General features: G+C 55.8%; 5 protein-coding genes across 5 annotated transcripts; 2 read left to right on the top strand and 3 right to left on the bottom strand.

The window, feature by feature from the left end:
• Positions 1-2,044: 2,044 nt before the first annotated feature.
• On the top strand, positions 2,045-2,471 carry CH63R_12800 (uncharacterized protein; the record flags this gene model as incomplete). Its single annotated transcript, XM_018307774.1, has 2 exons — positions 2,045-2,120; positions 2,236-2,471. 2 exons carry the CDS (start codon positions 2,045-2,047, stop codon positions 2,469-2,471), a joined length of 312 nt encoding a protein of 103 aa, XP_018152191.1.
• A 2,261-nt stretch (positions 2,472-4,732) lies between these two features.
• On the bottom strand, positions 4,733-5,083 carry CH63R_12799 (uncharacterized protein; the record flags this gene model as incomplete). The annotated part of the gene is made up of 1 exon (XM_018307773.1): positions 4,733-5,083. One exon carries the CDS (start codon positions 5,081-5,083, stop codon positions 4,733-4,735), a length of 351 nt encoding a protein of 116 aa, XP_018152190.1.
• A 2,376-nt stretch (positions 5,084-7,459) lies between these two features.
• On the bottom strand, positions 7,460-7,918 carry CH63R_12798 (uncharacterized protein; the record flags this gene model as incomplete). The annotated part of the gene is made up of 1 exon (XM_018307772.1): positions 7,460-7,918. The coding sequence occupies one exon, from the start codon at positions 7,916-7,918 to the stop codon at positions 7,460-7,462; it is 459 nt and encodes a 152-aa protein (XP_018152189.1).
• Positions 7,919-11,272: 3,354 nt separating this feature from the next.
• On the top strand, positions 11,273-11,794 carry CH63R_12797 (uncharacterized protein; the record flags this gene model as incomplete). The annotated part of the gene is made up of 1 exon (XM_018307771.1): positions 11,273-11,794. The coding sequence occupies one exon, from the start codon at positions 11,273-11,275 to the stop codon at positions 11,792-11,794; it is 522 nt and encodes a 173-aa protein (XP_018152188.1).
• A 5,088-nt stretch (positions 11,795-16,882) lies between these two features.
• Positions 16,883-17,203, bottom strand: CH63R_12796 (uncharacterized protein; the record flags this gene model as incomplete). The annotated part of the gene is made up of 1 exon (XM_018307770.1): positions 16,883-17,203. One exon carries the CDS (start codon positions 17,201-17,203, stop codon positions 16,883-16,885), a length of 321 nt encoding a protein of 106 aa, XP_018152187.1.
• Between the last annotated feature and the right edge of the window lie 463 nt (positions 17,204-17,666).

Here is a 17,666-nt window from a genome sequence, read left to right as displayed (position 1 = left end):
ATTGTCTCTTCCTTCATTGCGGGGAGTTTTTTTTCCCCTCCTCCCCCCCCTGATTCGGGCATGTGTGTCTCAGCCGAGTCCGTCATTGACAGTTCCATTGCGTGTTCGGTGCTAGGTATGACACTTATACGTTGTTTCCGACCGTGTTTTTCATATTTACTTGTGTATCCCCGTCATTGACAAGCCCGCCTATGCAGAACCACAGAACCACAGAACCACCAGTCAGTAGTGCCATGGGGACGGATGGGATCGTCCACCCCTTTCTCTTCACAGTCGACATCTAAAACTTGATGGCATTCACTGGGCTTGCCCTCCCCTTCTCCTATGGTTACTGGTCACATACCTGGGGAAAAATGCACACAAACCCCTTGATCTTCACAGAGACCGGCGCCCAGCAGGAACATGGGAGGCCCCGCACCATTCATTCGTCCCCCCCCTCTCTCTTTACATGATTCTTATGTCTCGATCCAGCTGGATGGGTCCTCCTAAGCTCCTCCTCCTCGGTATTATTTGCATTCCCCATGAACCCGTCATCCACAACGGCCATGCCGGTGCATTCTCCCGCCATTGTGCAAATGTCTCTCCCGTCAGAGTCAAACTCAGCCTTGTTATCCGATAAGCCGGCAGGGCCGCATACCGATCACTCGGCCGCATAAGACAGCCAGGCGGGCTCTTGATACATCCACGAGTATCCGCAAGGGAAGTGCAACATACGTCGTGCTGTACGCAATAGAGGGGGGTGCCCGCGTAGCGAGCAAGCAAGGCTTTCTCTCTCTCTCTCTCTCTCTCCCTCTCACCAGCGGCCTGAGGCGAGATTACTCAAATCAAAATACACTCCTGCTGCCCCCGTCGAGCCAGGGGGCGAACGTCTCACGAAATTCGTGATGCAGACAGCGCGAGAGAGCAGCCGCCCCCTTGGTCCGCCATTTACCGTGGTATGGTCAAGACCGTCCGGCTTACGTTTGCTGCACCAATGCCGCCTGGCGACCCCCGTCACACGAGCTGTACCTTCTACAGAGTACTCGTTGGTGATAACCATAGTTGGAACCCGATCCATCCAGGCACAGGCACAGCAAAACAATGACCAACGGTCTTGTCGTGAGTGAATGAGGTGCTGCTTGCAACAAGATGTGTGCACCGGGGGGGGGGGGGGGGGGGGGGGGGGAGAGAGAAACAGCACCATCACCCCATGCCCGGGAGAGCTTCCCCGTGATCCACACACGCCAGCACAGAAGAGCAATCCCCCCCCAGCCCTCGGCCTGCTCCATTCAACGGGACATCCCACCCGACCAACAATCCACTGAGCTCGGGGCGTGCGAACAAGTGCTGTGCAGTAACTATGTAGCAGGTACACCCCCCTCCCACCCCAGCTCACGCCAATGTCTACGAAAAAAACTTCCTCTTGGGGTGCATTGGCGAACATTCACACACGACCGGCGGTATCTCACCACTCAGAGGCAGGCCAAGTTTCAGGCCGCTAAAGTGCCGCGTTCGGCTCGTGTGTCTTGCCGCCCCCCCCCCCCCCTCCCCCCCAAGACAGTATCCTCTGTATGGGAAATCCCTTTACGAATGCTTAATGCCGAGCGTGCACACCGGCCCAGGGGTGGGTGGGTGGGAGAAGGGCTCTGGAATGCCCGTATGCCTAGCTCACCGGCAAGACACCCGGTGGTGTTAGTGGTGACCCGAAGACCTAACCTGCTCGGCCCGCAACGCTGATGTGACCCTGCCCGACAACGCAAGCCTCTTGCAGGTCCCACTAGAAGGCTGGAGGGCGTTAACGGACGCTCTCGACGGGAGAACGCAGGCGTACCGGAAAAACTGTCTTGTCCCAGCTACCGCGAGCCAGAGAGACAGAGTGAGGAAGGGAGAAAGAACCCTCCGCTTCGAGAATTTTCACGGGTCCACAACCTCATAACCGGTGAGGCTGGCAAGGTCCACGCCCGTCAGCCCGAGAGGAGTCGAGCTCCCCAAAGCGTGGGGAGAAATTGCATATGCCAGAGTGATACGTCGCCAGCATGAATGACGGACATCGGAAAAGCAATGAATGAAAACCCCGAGAAGTGGAAGGGGCGGAGAAAGAAAAGGGGAAAAAGAAGGAAAAAAAGGCCTTTCCTCCCTTGGTATGTCCACAGCATCCACTGATGGCTCCGTCCCAAGACCGTAGGCGAGGGAAGAAAAAAAAAAAAGCCCCCCAAAAAATTATCAGATCATACGGCTCACGGACGGTATAAGCAGCCCATGTTGGGCATCATCTGGGAAGAAAGGAGACGACAAATTTCTTAGCCCTGTGGCCCGCTCCCTGCTTCCCAACAAGCGGGCCGCGCGGGATACATAGAATGGCAGATGGAATGAGTATCCTTTCACACATGAGGTGTCTTTGTGAAATGGAAAGGAAAAGAGGGGGGGGAAGCAAGGAAGAGGGCCACGGTTCCACCCCAGCATCGAACAATCGTCGGGCCAGTGAATCCTGAGCGGATGAAACCAGAGGCCGAGGTGGTCAGTGTGAATATGTATTGGGATTGTCAGTCCTCAACAAAACGCCATGGCCTGTGTCGGGTTGAGCAAAGATGCTGCTGCCCATCTCGACTCTTAGAGCGGTCCAAGGCAGCGGATCAAAATACCATGGGATTCAAGAGTAACAAATATGCTTCATGTTCTCGAGGCAACTCCGCGATTGGTAAATGGTTAACCGGCCCCGGAGTGCGATGCGTCGGTGATGCGTTCTGTGCCACCTTTTTTGCCGGATAATATAGTACACGACGCGTGCGTGTGATTCGGCCTCTCATATCAACTAATGCCAGCCGAAAATGGTGGAACAGTAGCCGCCCAGGATTCGACGTCGTGCCGTCGGTCGTGTCCAGCCGCGACTGGTACCCTCCCAACGCTGGCAACGCATCCGCGGCAGTTGCTCACTTCCCGGTGTTCTTGCGGCGCGGCATTGGAGCTTTGGGGGGGGGGGTTCGAGGACGAAGGGGGGATGGTCCGTTGTTTGAGCGGTTTGCCATGCCAGCAAACCTCGAAACCTTTTTATTTTTTTTATTTTCTTTCTTCCGGGAGCTTACCCGGTTCGGAACTCCCAGGAGGACATGCGTTCGTGGAATGTACCGTTGCTCCAAAGATGTTCCTTGCTGGACACAGGATGAAGGCACGGCATAAGTCTGCCTCAGGGCTCATGGCCGTGGCCCAGACGGCAGGCTGACAACCTGGGACACCGGGTCGGTTCGCTGCTGTTCCTGTCAGCGTTTCTGCTGATGATGCCTGCACGCGAAGCATCCGACCGGTGCCGTGCCACGGGCCAGCGCAGTGAACATGCCCAGGGACCTGGGATGCCGTGCTGCCTTTTTCCCCCATCTTTTTCATCTTTTTCGTCTCCTTCTTGTCGTCCCTTTCTTTTTCTTCCCGGACTAGTTGGGAAAGATGAAACCGGTGTCCGTAGGGAACAGAGATTGACGTCATCGTCGGCTTGCGGTGGTTCAAGGAGAAGTCGTATTACGTGAGCCTGGCCACGCCACGCCCAGCATTCGGGCTTGCGTCTGTCCGAGAGATGGCCTGTCCATTGTCTCAAGACTGCCTTGGTTGATGGGAATGCGTGAGACGGCCCCTGCTTCGTTGCAGGAGAGCACTGTTACCGCAGCACCCGTTATGTGGTTGGACGGCAAAATGGTCAATGTCAACCAATGTCAATAACGACCGACGGGTGAGATGATTCCATGTCGACCATCCAACCAACACACGTCTTGCGCAATCAATTGGTGCACAACTCAGTCGTGAGGTGGCTCTATAGGCCAACAGCTGCAGCAGTGGCTCGACTAGACCAGCTCCCGAACCATGTTGGCGGCGCCAGGCGGGCGTTGGACCAGCCATCGAATGGTCCAGTTGTGAAGAGGAAAAACAGCAGGGCGTATAACAAATTTTTTTTTAAAAAAATTGCTGTTTAGTTTGTTATTGTCTCTTGCCCGAAATTCAAAACAGAGCAAAACAACCAGAGCTCAGAGCGGACATAACAAACAAGAACGGGCCACCGAGACCGGGCGCGCAAACACACCATGCATGCATCGATCGATCCGTTGCAACTTAGACCTTTGGAAGGAAGGGAGATGAAGAAGGTATTCCAGAGGCTGGCCCAGGGCGTGGGGGGAACCCCTGTCTCCGTCCAACCTCAAGCAAGGAAGGGATCAAAACGCATGGCTTGTTTTGACGGTTATGTCTGCGGCCACTCCCTCCTCCAGTGCCCGAGCACGACGGGGGGGGGGGGGGGCATTGATCATCGAACGAGATGTTGCCAACACCGTGGCTCAATATGGTCGGTCCCGAGGGGAAGCCGTTGTCTTGTTGGCTCACGTACAAGGTATTGCACACTGAGGAAGGCGAGTGAGGGAGGCGTGTAAGCCGCAGATGAGAGGTACGGACGCGGTCCGCATGTCCGACGGTCGAGATGGTGAGGCATTATCTGACGCTGACTGAGAGGCTCTTGTCGCAGCCAGTGATACAATCGGCCTGGCCTGCAGAATGGTCTGAATAGAGTTGGGCAAACTAGGCAAGATGGCGAAGGTCGGAGGGTGCGGGTTTTCCCGCAACACGCGTCGTTCGAGGCAATTCGAGGCCGGGCTGAAAGCGGCGAGGGCGCCCGTCTGGCCCGAATCTGGCGGGCTACAGAAGGCGAGACGAGACTCCTGAAGTTCTGAATTGCCCTGCCACAGCGCTGGGATCCCACCCACGACACCACCACCATCTATCTATCTCTCTCACTTCCAACGGGCCGCCACGCAGGCCGCCACGCAGGCCCGCCATCTCGACTGGGCTGGGCTTTCCGCGCAGCGCAGCCCACGCTTGCACGTCGTGCCATCGGGCGCTTGCCAATAGCGGCTGCCTCGTTGTGGTGAAGCGAACCGAAGTGCACAACTGAGTGCGCCGAGGTGCCAGTGCGGTGATTGGCGTTCGGGCCACCCTCGATACCACGGTTCAGTCTAGGCTTCTGCCGCCCGCCCCTTGGAGGGAAATATCCCCAGGGCTGTGATTGAGGCAGCTTCGAGCCACCGAATTTCCCGCACGACGGGAGAACGGTCGCTGATGGTGTGACCATCGTCTGCCCGCCAGAGTATGAATACAGTACACGTATACCTCCCTTCCAACCTAACCTGTCCATCCACCCGTAGCTGTGCGTGGATTATGGCGGTTTGGGGGGGTCGTCGACGAAAGAATCGTCAAATTGCGGTTGTAACCGAGATGCACCGCACCGCACCACACATGAAAAGAGGGGTCCTCGGCTGAGAGATGTCAGAGATGCGTCCGTGTGGATCGCGGATCTGATGAGGGAAGAAAGGGTTTGAATTGGCAATCCCGACTCCCTTGAGGCTTGTGGTGCCCTGCGTCAGAGGACGATGGGGCCTCGAGATGGCATGTTTTCTCGCGCGGCTCACGTCATGGTCGACAGGTGGGCGGCTTCAACGTATCGTACCGAATCCGTACACCAGAACCAGGTAGCTCAGGGAAGCCACTGTATACGGGTCCCTTGCCCGGGATCAGGACCGGAAGGGGTGAGGAAAATATAGCGACGATGGGTACCCGTACCTACCTGGGTACCCGGGCATGTTTGGCGGGGAATGGGTAAGGGGACGGCGTGTGGGCTTCCTTCCTGGCCTGTTTGGTTTGGGCAACGTCGGATTTTGGATTGCTGGCGCCTGGCGGTGCTCGGAGACATGGCCATACCCGGTCGGAGAAGCGAGACGGAGTATTCTGGCACGAGAGAGAGATTGCAAAGCAAAAGGTGTGCACGCTGTCGATACCCTCAATCCAATCTGTATTTTGTTCGCTTACTTTTTACATACTCTAATGGGCAAGAAGGCAAGGCCTATTGCGTCTTCGTTGAGAGGGGAGAAGTAGCAGCTGCTGCATAGGTGATGGGTTGCACCGAAGATTGATTTCCCGGCACGCCGATGACTAACACATAAACACACGAAGGTGCACCATTTGATTTTCATTTGTTTTACAGAGTACACTTCCCATAATGCAATAATGCGACGCATCGCTCTGGTTGTCCACAGAGTCCGCATCCAAATGCACTGCACGGCCATGCGCACCACGAAACTGCTCATAGTCTCTAATGCCGTCATCTCTCCTCGCCTTCTTTGCCTTGCCCCTTTTGCCTCGTCAAACTTTTTTCCTGTTCCTAGGATTGAAGATTGTCCTTGCGTTGGGCCGACGAACTGGATCCTCCCCTCACTCCCTTGCCCCTCCCACCCCCTGGCCGCCAACGTGGGCAAAAGAGTCGTTGTCAGATGCCTGGAAAGGAAAGGAGTGGAAAAATAAAAATAAAAAGGAACCGGAAAGGAAAGGGAAAAACCACTGATCAGCCGCTGCGTCCGACCCCGCCCCGTCCACTTGTCCCCTCCGGCCAGTGTGTGTGTGTTTGGTAAGTTCCGAGTAATCACCTGGGTGGGGGATCCTGGCCTTGTGAATTTTCTTATTGTTTTTTATTACTTTTCGCCTGCCTTCTTCGCAAGGAAGGGGCCCAGATGCGCGCTATGGAGAATTGTCAACCCTCCGGCACTATGACGCCTTTTTCCCGTAGACCCACGGGTCCGTCGCGAAGACTCCAGAAAGTGGATGCTGCTTGTGCTGGCTTGTGTTGTTACATGTTTTGTAGGAGTCACAGCAGAGTCATCGTCGATGAGAGTCATCCCAGCCTCAACACCCTCGGAAACATGCAGTTTTTTTCTCACGCTTTTGGTTTGTTTTGTTTTGGTGGGCAACGTCTTGCGAGTGGGAATGGATTTTTTTTTCTTTATTCTTCACCGTCTCATTCTGGTGCTAATCCCTCTTTCACTCCACCTTGCGCTGGAATTTATGCCCCTGCTGCCCAGCTCATCCGTCAAATTGGTACTGCCTATTCTTATGTCCATGCCGTCCCTGGAGGTCATGTTACCATCTGATGTCGGGGTCCTTCCTTTCCCCACCCAACGCCTCCGTCAAAGTCCGAGCCCCTTCCGCGCGCTCTCCCATGACGAGCTTCACGTAAAATCCCATGTCGTAATGTGATGAAGCCAGAGAGGGTGTATCCTCTTGATACCCCGATGCCCGTGTGAACCACCTGACAATAGAACCCAGTGCCGTAGTACAATCCCGGTGAACCCCATTGTTGCGCCCTCGTGCGATATGAAGCAGCTGTTCTGCTAAGCCAAGTACTCCCCGTTGTTGACCCAAACTTTTTTGTATAATGCAATACTCCGATGTAATGCCCGTTTTGTTACAGCAAGTCGACTCAAGGGAAATGAAACAAAAAAGAAGTGTTGGTATGCCGATGATGCATCGAGTGGACTGAGTTGCGTGCTGTGCTGTAGTGGAAAGGAAGAAGAAAAGAGTGTCGCTCGTCGAGTGACCAAGGGTATAATTTTTTCGGTTTTTTTTTGGTTGTTCGGAACAGTTGATTGTATCGAAAAAGGTCGTGAGCGGAGTTAGCTCAAGCTGATCGTCGGCGCTGGAGCCGGGCTTGCTCGAACGACACTGCGTATGCCTGCAGTTCCCTCTTGGCCTTTTCTGACAGATGGCTGGCTTCCGTGTTGGAGGAAGTGGTGCTCTGCATCGAGCAGAGGCTCGAGTTCGAGCTCGACGAAGTCAGGGTGCGGCGGGTCGATGTCGTCCTCGGCGAGGACAAGTAGGGTTGTCTGACGGGCGTGCTACCGTACGGCTGAGCGTTGGTAAAGTCGTAGGCGGGCGAGAGGTACAAGTTGTTGGCTTGTTGCCTCGATCCCCAAGGGTAAGACGGGGCGTTGAGGCCGGGTGAGCTGGCAACCGAGCTGGGCGTCGACGTCTTCTCAAAGTCGGCAAGGCGGCAGGATTCGGAGCAGTAGGCGGTGCCGTCAGTCTGCTTGTCGCAGCCGAGGCAAAACTCGTGGGTCCAGAGGTCAAAGCCGGACATTGTGCTGTGTGAAGAAGGGTGGTTGTTGTTGGTGTTGTTCAGTAGACTGGCGTCGTTCCCGTCTGAAGCAGACAAGAGAGTGAGGAAGAGAGATATGGGTGCAGATGAGTTGTTGGTGTAGCAGTGGGCGGAGTGAACAATGTGGTTAAAGAGTTGGACGGGTTGCAGTCATTAAGTAGAACAGGACTGGAAGCCACAGGCAAGAGAGTGAACCACGAACAAGTGCCGGAGAGAAGATGAGTGAAGTCGAATGATGGGAGAACGACAGGTGGATCGAGGTGTGGAAGGAGGTCGGCTCATATGTATCTTTCCTCGAAGCACAGCCTGCCCACCAGGAGGAGCACGCCTTTCCGTGGTGCAAAGGTACTGGGGGCAGGTTAAGTGGGCGAGAGGGTACTTGGGTCTGCAGGCAGAGAGCGAGGAAGCCCAGCATCCACCACACAAACATGCACACACAAGCACAAGGGCAGGAAGTGGCCGCTAGTGTGCAGGTCCGGGGTGGAGATGGAGGGCAGAGGGACAGCAAGGATGGCACTGGGCCGCTGGATGGGCTGAGCGAGGGACCCCACTCGACAGTGTGTTCTCATGCCCTGCAGCGCGATGGCGTGTTGGAGGGGGGTGGGAGGGAGCTGAGCAGAGCAGATGGGTAAGATTGGCAGAGCAGATTGGAAGAGAGATTTTGGAGGGGAGGGAAGGGGAAGGGAAGGGAAGGGAAGGGAAAGGGAAGGGAAGGGAAGGGAAAGGGTACGTACAACTGACGGGGGTGCTGGTGGTGCTGGTGGGGGGAGCCTTCCAGCAGACGCTGGCGTGTGATATTCTCTGAAAATTTTCTGCGTCAAAGGCGACCGATATTTTGTGCTATGTATGGTGGTGTGTGGGCGTGTGGGTGTGGTCCGTGGAAGGGGAAGGGAAGAGAAGGGGGGGCAGGAGCAATGGTGTAAATGGTGCAGATGGTGCGAGTGAGGGGTGTAAAAACACAATTTGCCTTGGTGTGGAGCTAAAATAGAGCAAAGAAGCGGGGCAGTGCGCTGGTCCGGAGTTGGCATTCGTCCTAAGCTGCTGAGCCTGCGGGACACAGGGCAAAAAGGCGTCATGCTTGGGCTGTATGATCTTGCTCTTGTCTGCTCTGCTGCTGCTGTTGCGTTATCAGCTGGGGGTGTAACAGGGGCCAAGACGGCAACAGTCAACAGTCGATAATGACGCGGGAGGAGGGGGGTGCAGGAAACCGTCTGGCGCATACACTCTATACCGGGTGGGCACATCTGCATTAATACAGAATAGGCACAAATGGCGTTAGCAGTACAGATAGAGAGGAACCTACAACTATCCAAGGCAGCCAGTGTATGAGTGTACTTTTCTACCATGTACCCCCAATGCACGGCTATGCTGACTCCAGCAATTGGATGCAGCTGAAGAATACCTCAGGCATAAGTACAGTCTGCAGGAGATGCACCAGAGACAGCAGTCCTGAGCCAATGGGCAGCAGAAGGCACTTGCGGAAACCCACAGCCATCGCATCACGCAAGGAGGCTAGCTTGTTTCGTCAGCGCTAGTGTTAATCCAGACTAGTGGAGCTTCCTTCATTGGCTTAGGTTACTCTTCAGGTTTGCTCTGTCCACACACCCCTATGCCTTGCCACTCCCTTCCATCCACTTCCCCTTCTTTTCCCTGCTCGAATTCAAGCCATGATCGACACCCACGCCCTCCCGAAGCGTGCTAGCTGAGCCTGACCCCGGCCTCCCGTCAAAGAACAGTCATGTGTGTTTTGTTAGATCCAGCGCAGCACTCTTTTCTGTGTTGCTTGCTAGCCAGCCCAGAGCCAGAGAGCAGAGGCAGAGAAGTAAAGGTCGAGGGCAGTAACAGACACAGCAGCACACCACCACCAACCATAACAACCACCACTTGTTCTGGCCCGCCGTCGAACGAGGATGCGCAAGAGCGCATAACAAGTGCAGATGCTACCTACCACGACTGCAACTTGCATCAGAATTTGCACAACTACAACATGCGCTCACAGAGCCGGCCGTCCTACGCCACCTCCATCGCCTCGCCTGGAAAGCCCGGCCTGGACCAGTCTCGACAAGCGCGATCAATGTTCGCTTCGTAGAGCTGCTGAAGAGCTCTTCTCTTGTCGGTCCATCAATATCCAACCGCATTGGGCACGGATAGAGGAGAGTATCAACTCCCAACTTCGTTTCGTCGCGTCGACGAGCCCGCAGCATTCTTCAATTCCTACATCTCCCGGGCTGTTTTACTGTGACATTATCGCTCCCCGGCTTCTCACGATCCCCGTCTCAATCAAGACCCTCATTGGTAGGCACATGGACTCAGTAGGTGTCAGCCAGAAACCAAGTCCCAATCAGCCTGTTATCGAATGATATGAGGCATGACCGCGTGGGGGCTGGTGTCTGCAAAAAAAAATAAAAAAAATTAGCGAAAGCCGCCGTCCCCTCTCCTCCTTCTCCACGCTCCACCCTCTGGAGAATTGCCCTCGAGCTGCAGCAGAGAGGCCAACGGCAACGGCAACACACCACCAGTGACCGCAGGCAGGCCAGGAGAGAGTGGCCATCGAATGCTACGGCGGCGGGGGTGGGGCGTCTCCTCCCCTTTGCAGACGCGACAGACGATGGACGCTGGTACGACCAAGCAGACCACCTCGACGTCTTCTTTTCCCATGGCCACTTGGTCATCTCAGTTCACCCACTAATCAAGCCCATACACAACCACACAACGATCGACCTCGTTGCATGAGGTTGGGTCGAGGGCAGGGGAGAGAGGCCGGTTGAAGGCCATCGTAGCCCTCATTGGCCACGCCTCAAATTGTGTATAGGAGATCTGACGCCAACCTCAACCCACTACACACTAACATCCTGTGGGGGTGGCCTCAGAGCAAAATCCGGGGTTCGCCATCGCCCGTCTCTGTCTGTGTTGGCTCGTCTATCCCGGCGCGTGTTCAAACAGCATCATAACAAGGATCATGTCTCCTCCTGTGCCTGGTCGAGAGTTTCGGCGCCATCCTCATGACCGCCTCTACCCGGGTGTACCTGGCATGACAGCCAAACGTTATTTTGCCACGGACAACTCCAAGTCCGTTATTCATGGGTCTCGTTTACGCAGCATAAGCGTGGTATCGCAACATCATGGGAGCTACTACCCACCACTTACTTATGCCATCCTCGATCGGCTGGAATGTTATCTTCGTCTCGGTGTGTGGGCGTGGCCAATTCATTCCCGTCGCAGGCACTGCGAAACGCGATGCGAGCCAGAGACTAGCGCCTTTGGTTTAATCCCCGGTGCACAACAAGTCTGGTGTTGCCCCCATGATGAGCAACAACATGAGCTAACTCGGCAGGGATGGTGGAGATCTTGTGCTTCAAGCAAGCCGGCGCTCCACCCTCGGCTGGCGGCAATCACGGAGCCATCCTGCTAGAGTGGCGAGGGGAGGGCACAAATGCTCTGCCTGACTCCGGGCAGTCAATGGCAAAATCGGCAACTGTACATGGCGAGAAGAAGAAGAAGAAGAAGAAGAAGCAACACACGAGCATGAGAAGTAGCACCCAGTCGTCGTTCTTGCAGCTCGTTGTCCCGTCGTACATGCAGTTGGAACTTGCTGCGAGCCAAAGGCGGCTAAACCTGTTCGGTGTTCACCCACATCTGCTCAGAGGCGGGGAAGGAGAAACGGAGAAACAGGCCCAGGACGTCGGACAAATCAACATCACGGCAGCCTCCCCACACCCGAGTCGACCGATGGACAGCGTGACAGCCCACCTGACCACTCGTCCCGACGCCTTCACCCAGACCTGCATTCCGCCGCCCTTGATGCAGCTGCTGCATCACGGAATGTCGCAGGAGCCAACCCTGCCTGGACCGGCCTAGCTGCCAGGAGTTCGACGGCGTCGTCACTACTGAGGAAATTGACGCCTTTACCCGTCCCTCGCGGCTGTCGTCCTCTGAGAACTTCCAGAATCATGATGATTGGTCGCCCGGGCACTCAGAGTGGTATACCGTCTCATGAGCGTTATCTCTCAATATGGCAGCCCCAGTTCCGATCACGACGGCCCCAGCAAGAAGACGACCCATCCCGCCATTGTTGCGATAGTCGTCGTGATTGTCTCACGAATGCCGGTCGCTCTTTCGACAAGGCTGCCGCGGGTATCTGAGAAAAGCATCAGCGTTGGCAAATAGCAACGGCCATGGCCCTTCTTGTCTCTGACGATGGCAGAGAGACAAGAACCCCATGACTCCTGTTAGCCTGGTTTCAACCTAGCGGCACCCTTCAGATAAGCCATCTCTTCATGCGCTCACCCAATCAGACGGCCCACAAGGCCGGCCCCGAGACGTCTTGCCAGGAACCGGCATATTTCCCAAAGACATTGGCAGGATTTAATCCGATATCTTTACCACATGGTTGTCGCCAGCCCACTCGCAACGGGAGCTGTGGGGATTGACGCAACTGACGGTGCATCCTCAAGGCCCACAAATCTGGCGTGGGATGGTGAAAGCGATGGCGAGCTCGAGATACGCGCGTGGCGTGGGTTGTTACCGTATACGCGTGCTCTGCGCCCGCATCAGATAGTGCTGCTTCGCCCCTCAAGTGGGAGCCCCCCCTTTCCCGTGATGGCAGAGCACAGAGGCCCTGAACAGAGGTCCCAGGCACAGAAAACCGGATTGTGTGGGCCAGGACGCTGTTGGGAGAAAGGCAAATGAGATAGATTTCTACCTTGACGGTGCCGGTGACTGCAACAACCAGACCCCGGACAAGCAAGTTGAAAGGGGTCGGATTGCTCGGCGTCCGCTTCGTGCAGAGGACCCCAAATGACGAAGCTAGCGTGCTGCCAATTCCAACTCTAAGGCTTGACGACGGGAGGCTCGGACTCGGCTGAGATGGCATTAGAGTTCAATCGAGTTGCGACCGGGTCTGGGGACGAAGGAATGGGTCCACGAAGTACAGGCTACCAGAGACCCAGAGCACGAAAGGGCCTCGGTGATAACAACAGTCGTGGTTCCGATAACATGCTTTCCAGGACTCTCTCACAAGAGGACGCCCCTCATGATGTCCACCCTATCTCGATCGGGTTGGGGCTAAATGGACATTTAGAGGTATTTAGGGTCCTCGTCTACAGTATCCCAACGCATGCTGGCTCTTATCTCACGAAAGCGCGCCGGATTCACGGGACGTGCACTCCCGGCCGGCACTCAACTGCGCTCATTATCTTCACCTACGACAGGCATCTACGGGGAGTCAAGGACCATCTTTGATATCAGAGTGCCGCACCGCAGCTCTAATGGACCAGTGGCACTGCCGCGTCCCTTGCACGGGTCATGCGGGAGGACAGGGACCAGCCCTGGTTTGCCCGCAAAGGGTGGTGGTGCTGGAGACGGAGTGGAGGTTAAAGGGGGTCAAAGGAGACGTGTAGGGGCCAAGCGTCTTCAGACCCGTTGAGCATCGGAATGGCCTCACTAGGTTTCCTTGCCCGTGGAGTCCGATCAGCATTCCATCACTGATTGATACCCAAGACTCGGCCCGTCTGGCAACGACGGCTGTATGGGGGTGGGTCGGTGACCATTCACCATGAATTATTCCTGTTTGACTGAGGGTCTACCTGTAATGTGAATCACGGCAAGACTTTTGTAAACGATCACGGTGTTTACTGCGTCGACATTCTACTGGTCGCTGGACAACTCCAGGACACAGCCGTGTCCCCATGACACCATTCTCCAAAGGCTCACGAGCCACACTACTAACCCCCCCGATTCATTGGGCCATCTGGCCAGCCGCTCGATAATGGAAGCCATTGACTAGCCCCCTGTTCGGCATGACCTCCTACCAGCCAGCGACGGACGCGCCGTTCAGCGCAGACCGAGGGCTGAGGGCGGAGAGTGACTGAGCTTTCACCAGGCCGGTTAGTGCGGGCGCGTTCCGAAGCCATCACGGCGTCAGCCGAGGGTTGAGCGACCAACCGACGAATCACCCCAAGGACCCCCCCTGATACAGGATCTGGATGCGCATTTGAGTGTGTGCGATTGTGGCCGCAGCTGCTTCGGCCGCGTACCTTGCAGGTTAACGGCCTCTGCTTGCGACACCATCATGGCGAAACCATTCCATCTAATCCGAGATCGTGGGTGGAGCACCGCGGCACGTCTCTCTGGCTTGACAGGCAGATTGAGTTTGCCCGGCCCCTCGGCGAGTGTGGAAGATATGGAACCTCCGACTGACCGAATGCACTGGGTTCGGGGGGTAAACTTGCCAGTCAACAACGAAGTCTTTTCGTTCTTGTTTTTTATTAGACAGGGGGTCTTCGCCGCACGATTCCCTCGATGTCAAAATCTGAGTCAACTGAACAAGCCCCTGAAGCGGGTTTGATCGAGGGACAGACAAAAACAAACCAGAAAAAAAAATTTGTCGGAAAATTGTGTTCTGCAAAGACTCGACTCGTCAAAATGTAACGTCTACCAAAGCAGCAACGGTCTCCGGAAAGCGCAGAGTGCACACAGGCGCGTTCCCGGCCCTGATTCGATCTTGGCTCCCTTGTAAGCGCGATCGTTGCCCGCACGCCTTGCTCCCCATGTCGAGTCGAGGTGTTTACGGTCACCCCTCTGTCAGTCGGTCTATCGTCCTCGCCAGTCCGTTCCCCCACGCTCGCAATATTCGCTCTCAAATTTTCTCTCTCAGCCTTCGGCGAGGAACGGGCTGCCCAATCTGCACCCCTGTCCTCACGATACCCTCCCTAGAGCTGCAGTGCAACCTTGGAGGAGTCAGCAGTTTGTGCGAAAGAAAATGGCCGACTGGAGTGAGGCGAGAGAGGCCAGTGAGAAGGGGGGATCAGGGTGCGGCCACGACCGGTCGGGCGATTGTTGTTATTATTATTATTTCGAGGATCTTTTCCCTACCCGGGCGACTTGGCCAGTCCTCGAATAGTCGTGCGTGGGTGAAGCGTCCGCGGCGGCTCGGGCGTCTCTCGTGAGACCCGTCAGTGACGACATTGGAACTTCGCATCTTGTTTGGGCGGCGGACCACATCGGAGTCGGAGCCTCTTTCGGTAGACGGAGGGCCTCTCAACGGGGCTGGGTCCTCGGTTCACAAGGCTGCCATTATCGAGTCTTGGTGACCGGTTCTGGAACAAGGTGAGAGTGAGTGACCTGCTGAGGTGAGCCTCCGCCACGAACGGTGAGATTCACCATTCGCAAACCTGTGCATGGCGGAACCCAAGCGGGAGAGCCATTCTGCAAAGGGCCGCTTCTGGTCCCGCTGCCTAAACCTCTGCGTCGGATTCGGCTGTAGGCTCTAGCAAACGTTGTCTCCTGCAGCCAGTGGAGAGCCAGTCTTTGGGGGAGGGGGCTTGAGCATTGAGCAGCGAGCAGCCAACGGGCACCTCTGCGCCATATCCCGAGAGGATGCAAGTGTTTTGGTTTGTTTGCTTGACTGCATCATCTAGCCTAGCCTCTCTCGCTCTCTTCCGTGTCTTTCTTCAACACCCTCCACTGGCAGCCCGTCTGCCCCTGCAGCGATGTGAATCAGGGTGCGGCCAGGTGATGATGGGGATGATGTCCCATCATCATTCATCATGGAACCTCCTTGGGATGGAAGAGATGGCGGACGAGCACAAGTCGGTGCTGCAGATGACCCAAATGGCCCCAGTCTCTCTGTTTTTGAATGGTTTCTTTTCCTGGTGCTCGTCTATCTCTAGCACTCTGCAGCTCGTGGAGAAACAGGCTTAGACCGGGCAATGCTAAGCCCCGTTCGGAGACTCGAGTGTTTTGAGAGGTGGTCTGGTGAGGGTTCCACTATTCGTGTCAAATGCGGTGGTGGTGGTGTTGCATCCAAACGAACGTCTTATTTTCTCCGCATTCTTGGTGGCTCTCCTTTTTAACTCAATGTGTGAGAGGCGATGGGTAGACGATGGAACGGCGTGATGCAAAACGAAGACAGCACAAGACAAGACTGGCTGGCGCATGGGGTCACGACTCACTGCGCGGCTGACGACAACGACGACGACGACGACGACGACCAACGGCGACATGTTTATGCTACGTTATTTCTTCCCCCGCATTCCTGGCGAAATGACGGCGGAGACGAGAGCCAAAGCCAAGCTCGCTGCTTCTTCTTGTTGCCCGTGTTGGCCCAGGATGATTCCTCCCCTCCTCCCCCCCCCTGGCTTCAGCTTTAGGGGGCTCAAAGCAGGCCAAGAAAGCCCGTGCTGGTGCTCACTGCTTGCCCATATATGGATGGCCATGGGAATCTTGGTCCCCTGGGTTATGGATAGATGATGACTTGCTAGGGGAATTCCGCACTCCGGCTCCTGGCTTCTTCGTTTACTGTTGCCCAATTAGGGGTGTGAGCCATCCGCTCTACACAAGCAGGCTGAGATTGCGGGAGTGCATATGGTAGGTACATCTTGGTACCCCTGATATTTCATATTGGACATTGGATCGACGAATCAAGGTTTGGGTTAATGATGTTCTGACGATGAGACGAAAGCGACGACTCCCCTCGCCGTCCACGAATTGCATCAACCTCGCTCGGGCGTAACGCCAACCACGCCAGCCTGGGATTTCGTCGATTATTGAAGCCAACGGCCTTGAAGTTGTCCCGTCTGGATATTTCCCTTCCTTGCTCCAATCTGTCAAGGTGGGGGTGGTAGTTAGCTGCATGGTCTCTGCACAACGTCCACCCAAAAGAAGTGAAGCAGGGGAGGTAATAAGCAGCAGCAGCTCCGACGAAAAGGGCAGCGTGCATATCCAGACCCTGCCTGGCAGGGCCGTTGGAACCATGAACCTGTGGTTTCTGGTTGATGATGGCGTCGATTGGAGGTTGGCTGTCAGCCTGTCTATCCATTCACACACACACACACTCTCTCTCTCTCTCTCTCCCTTTAGCCTTTTCTCCCTCTCCCTTCCTCTTTTGAGCCAGGGGGGTAATGCCGGGGTTTGCCTTGCTGGACGACGATCACTCACAGTGCTCGACTAGCGTCCTTTCATCTCGGACTCACGAACGGGGACCCATAGGGGTCTGACAAGCGAGCATTTCGATGCGTCCAGCCAGCAAACGAGCGCATCGTCGTTGGGGATGGAACGCGAACCGAAAGAAGGACGCGTGGTTTGGCGACCTCCCGGGGCCAGAAGTCGGATACCATCGCATCCGGGACTGCCGTTTCTCCAGGGGCATGCGACGACGAGGACGACGAGGACGATGAGACGAGATTTCTTACCAGGCGGACCGGCGGGGGCGGCGCTTGCACACCTCGACAGAAACGAAGGATTTGGGCTTGACGCAACCACGGTCATGATGATAACTGACCAAAAGCTGCGGGCTACTTTGCGTACGGTGCGGCCGCGGGCAGTAAACAACTTGTCTCGGGTTGCGAGTACTATCGAATATAGCCCCTCCCCCGGCCTCTGTGTCCTTTTTTCCCCCCTTCTCGGCTAAGGCCTGTCGTTTCCTGTGTTGTCCATGAACGACTAGGTTTTTCTTTTGCTCGAGAATGTCGCCGTCCTGTAGGGAACGAATGTTGCTTCACTACCTTAGAGACCAAAGTCCCAACACCCCCAAAGTCGACCAGGCCTACGCCATCCTCCAGTCATGTTACACGACGGTCCGTAGTCTTGACTTTCTCTGGGCACTATGAAATCCCCGAGATCCTCCCATACGCTTGTCGACCCAGAGAGGCGGGGAGGAGGTCACTGAAGGCGAAGAGCTGTGCATCTTGGCCGTTCTCCTCAACCATTTCCGACTTATCAGCTGCGCCCA

This window comes from Colletotrichum higginsianum, chromosome 9 (assembly GCF_001672515.1).
Source record: "Colletotrichum higginsianum IMI 349063 chromosome 9, whole genome shotgun sequence".
Lineage (NCBI taxonomy): Eukaryota > Fungi > Ascomycota > Sordariomycetes > Glomerellales > Glomerellaceae > Colletotrichum > Colletotrichum higginsianum.
The sequence above is the reverse complement of the archived record's forward strand: the minus strand, read 5'-3'. Positions and strand labels throughout refer to the sequence as shown.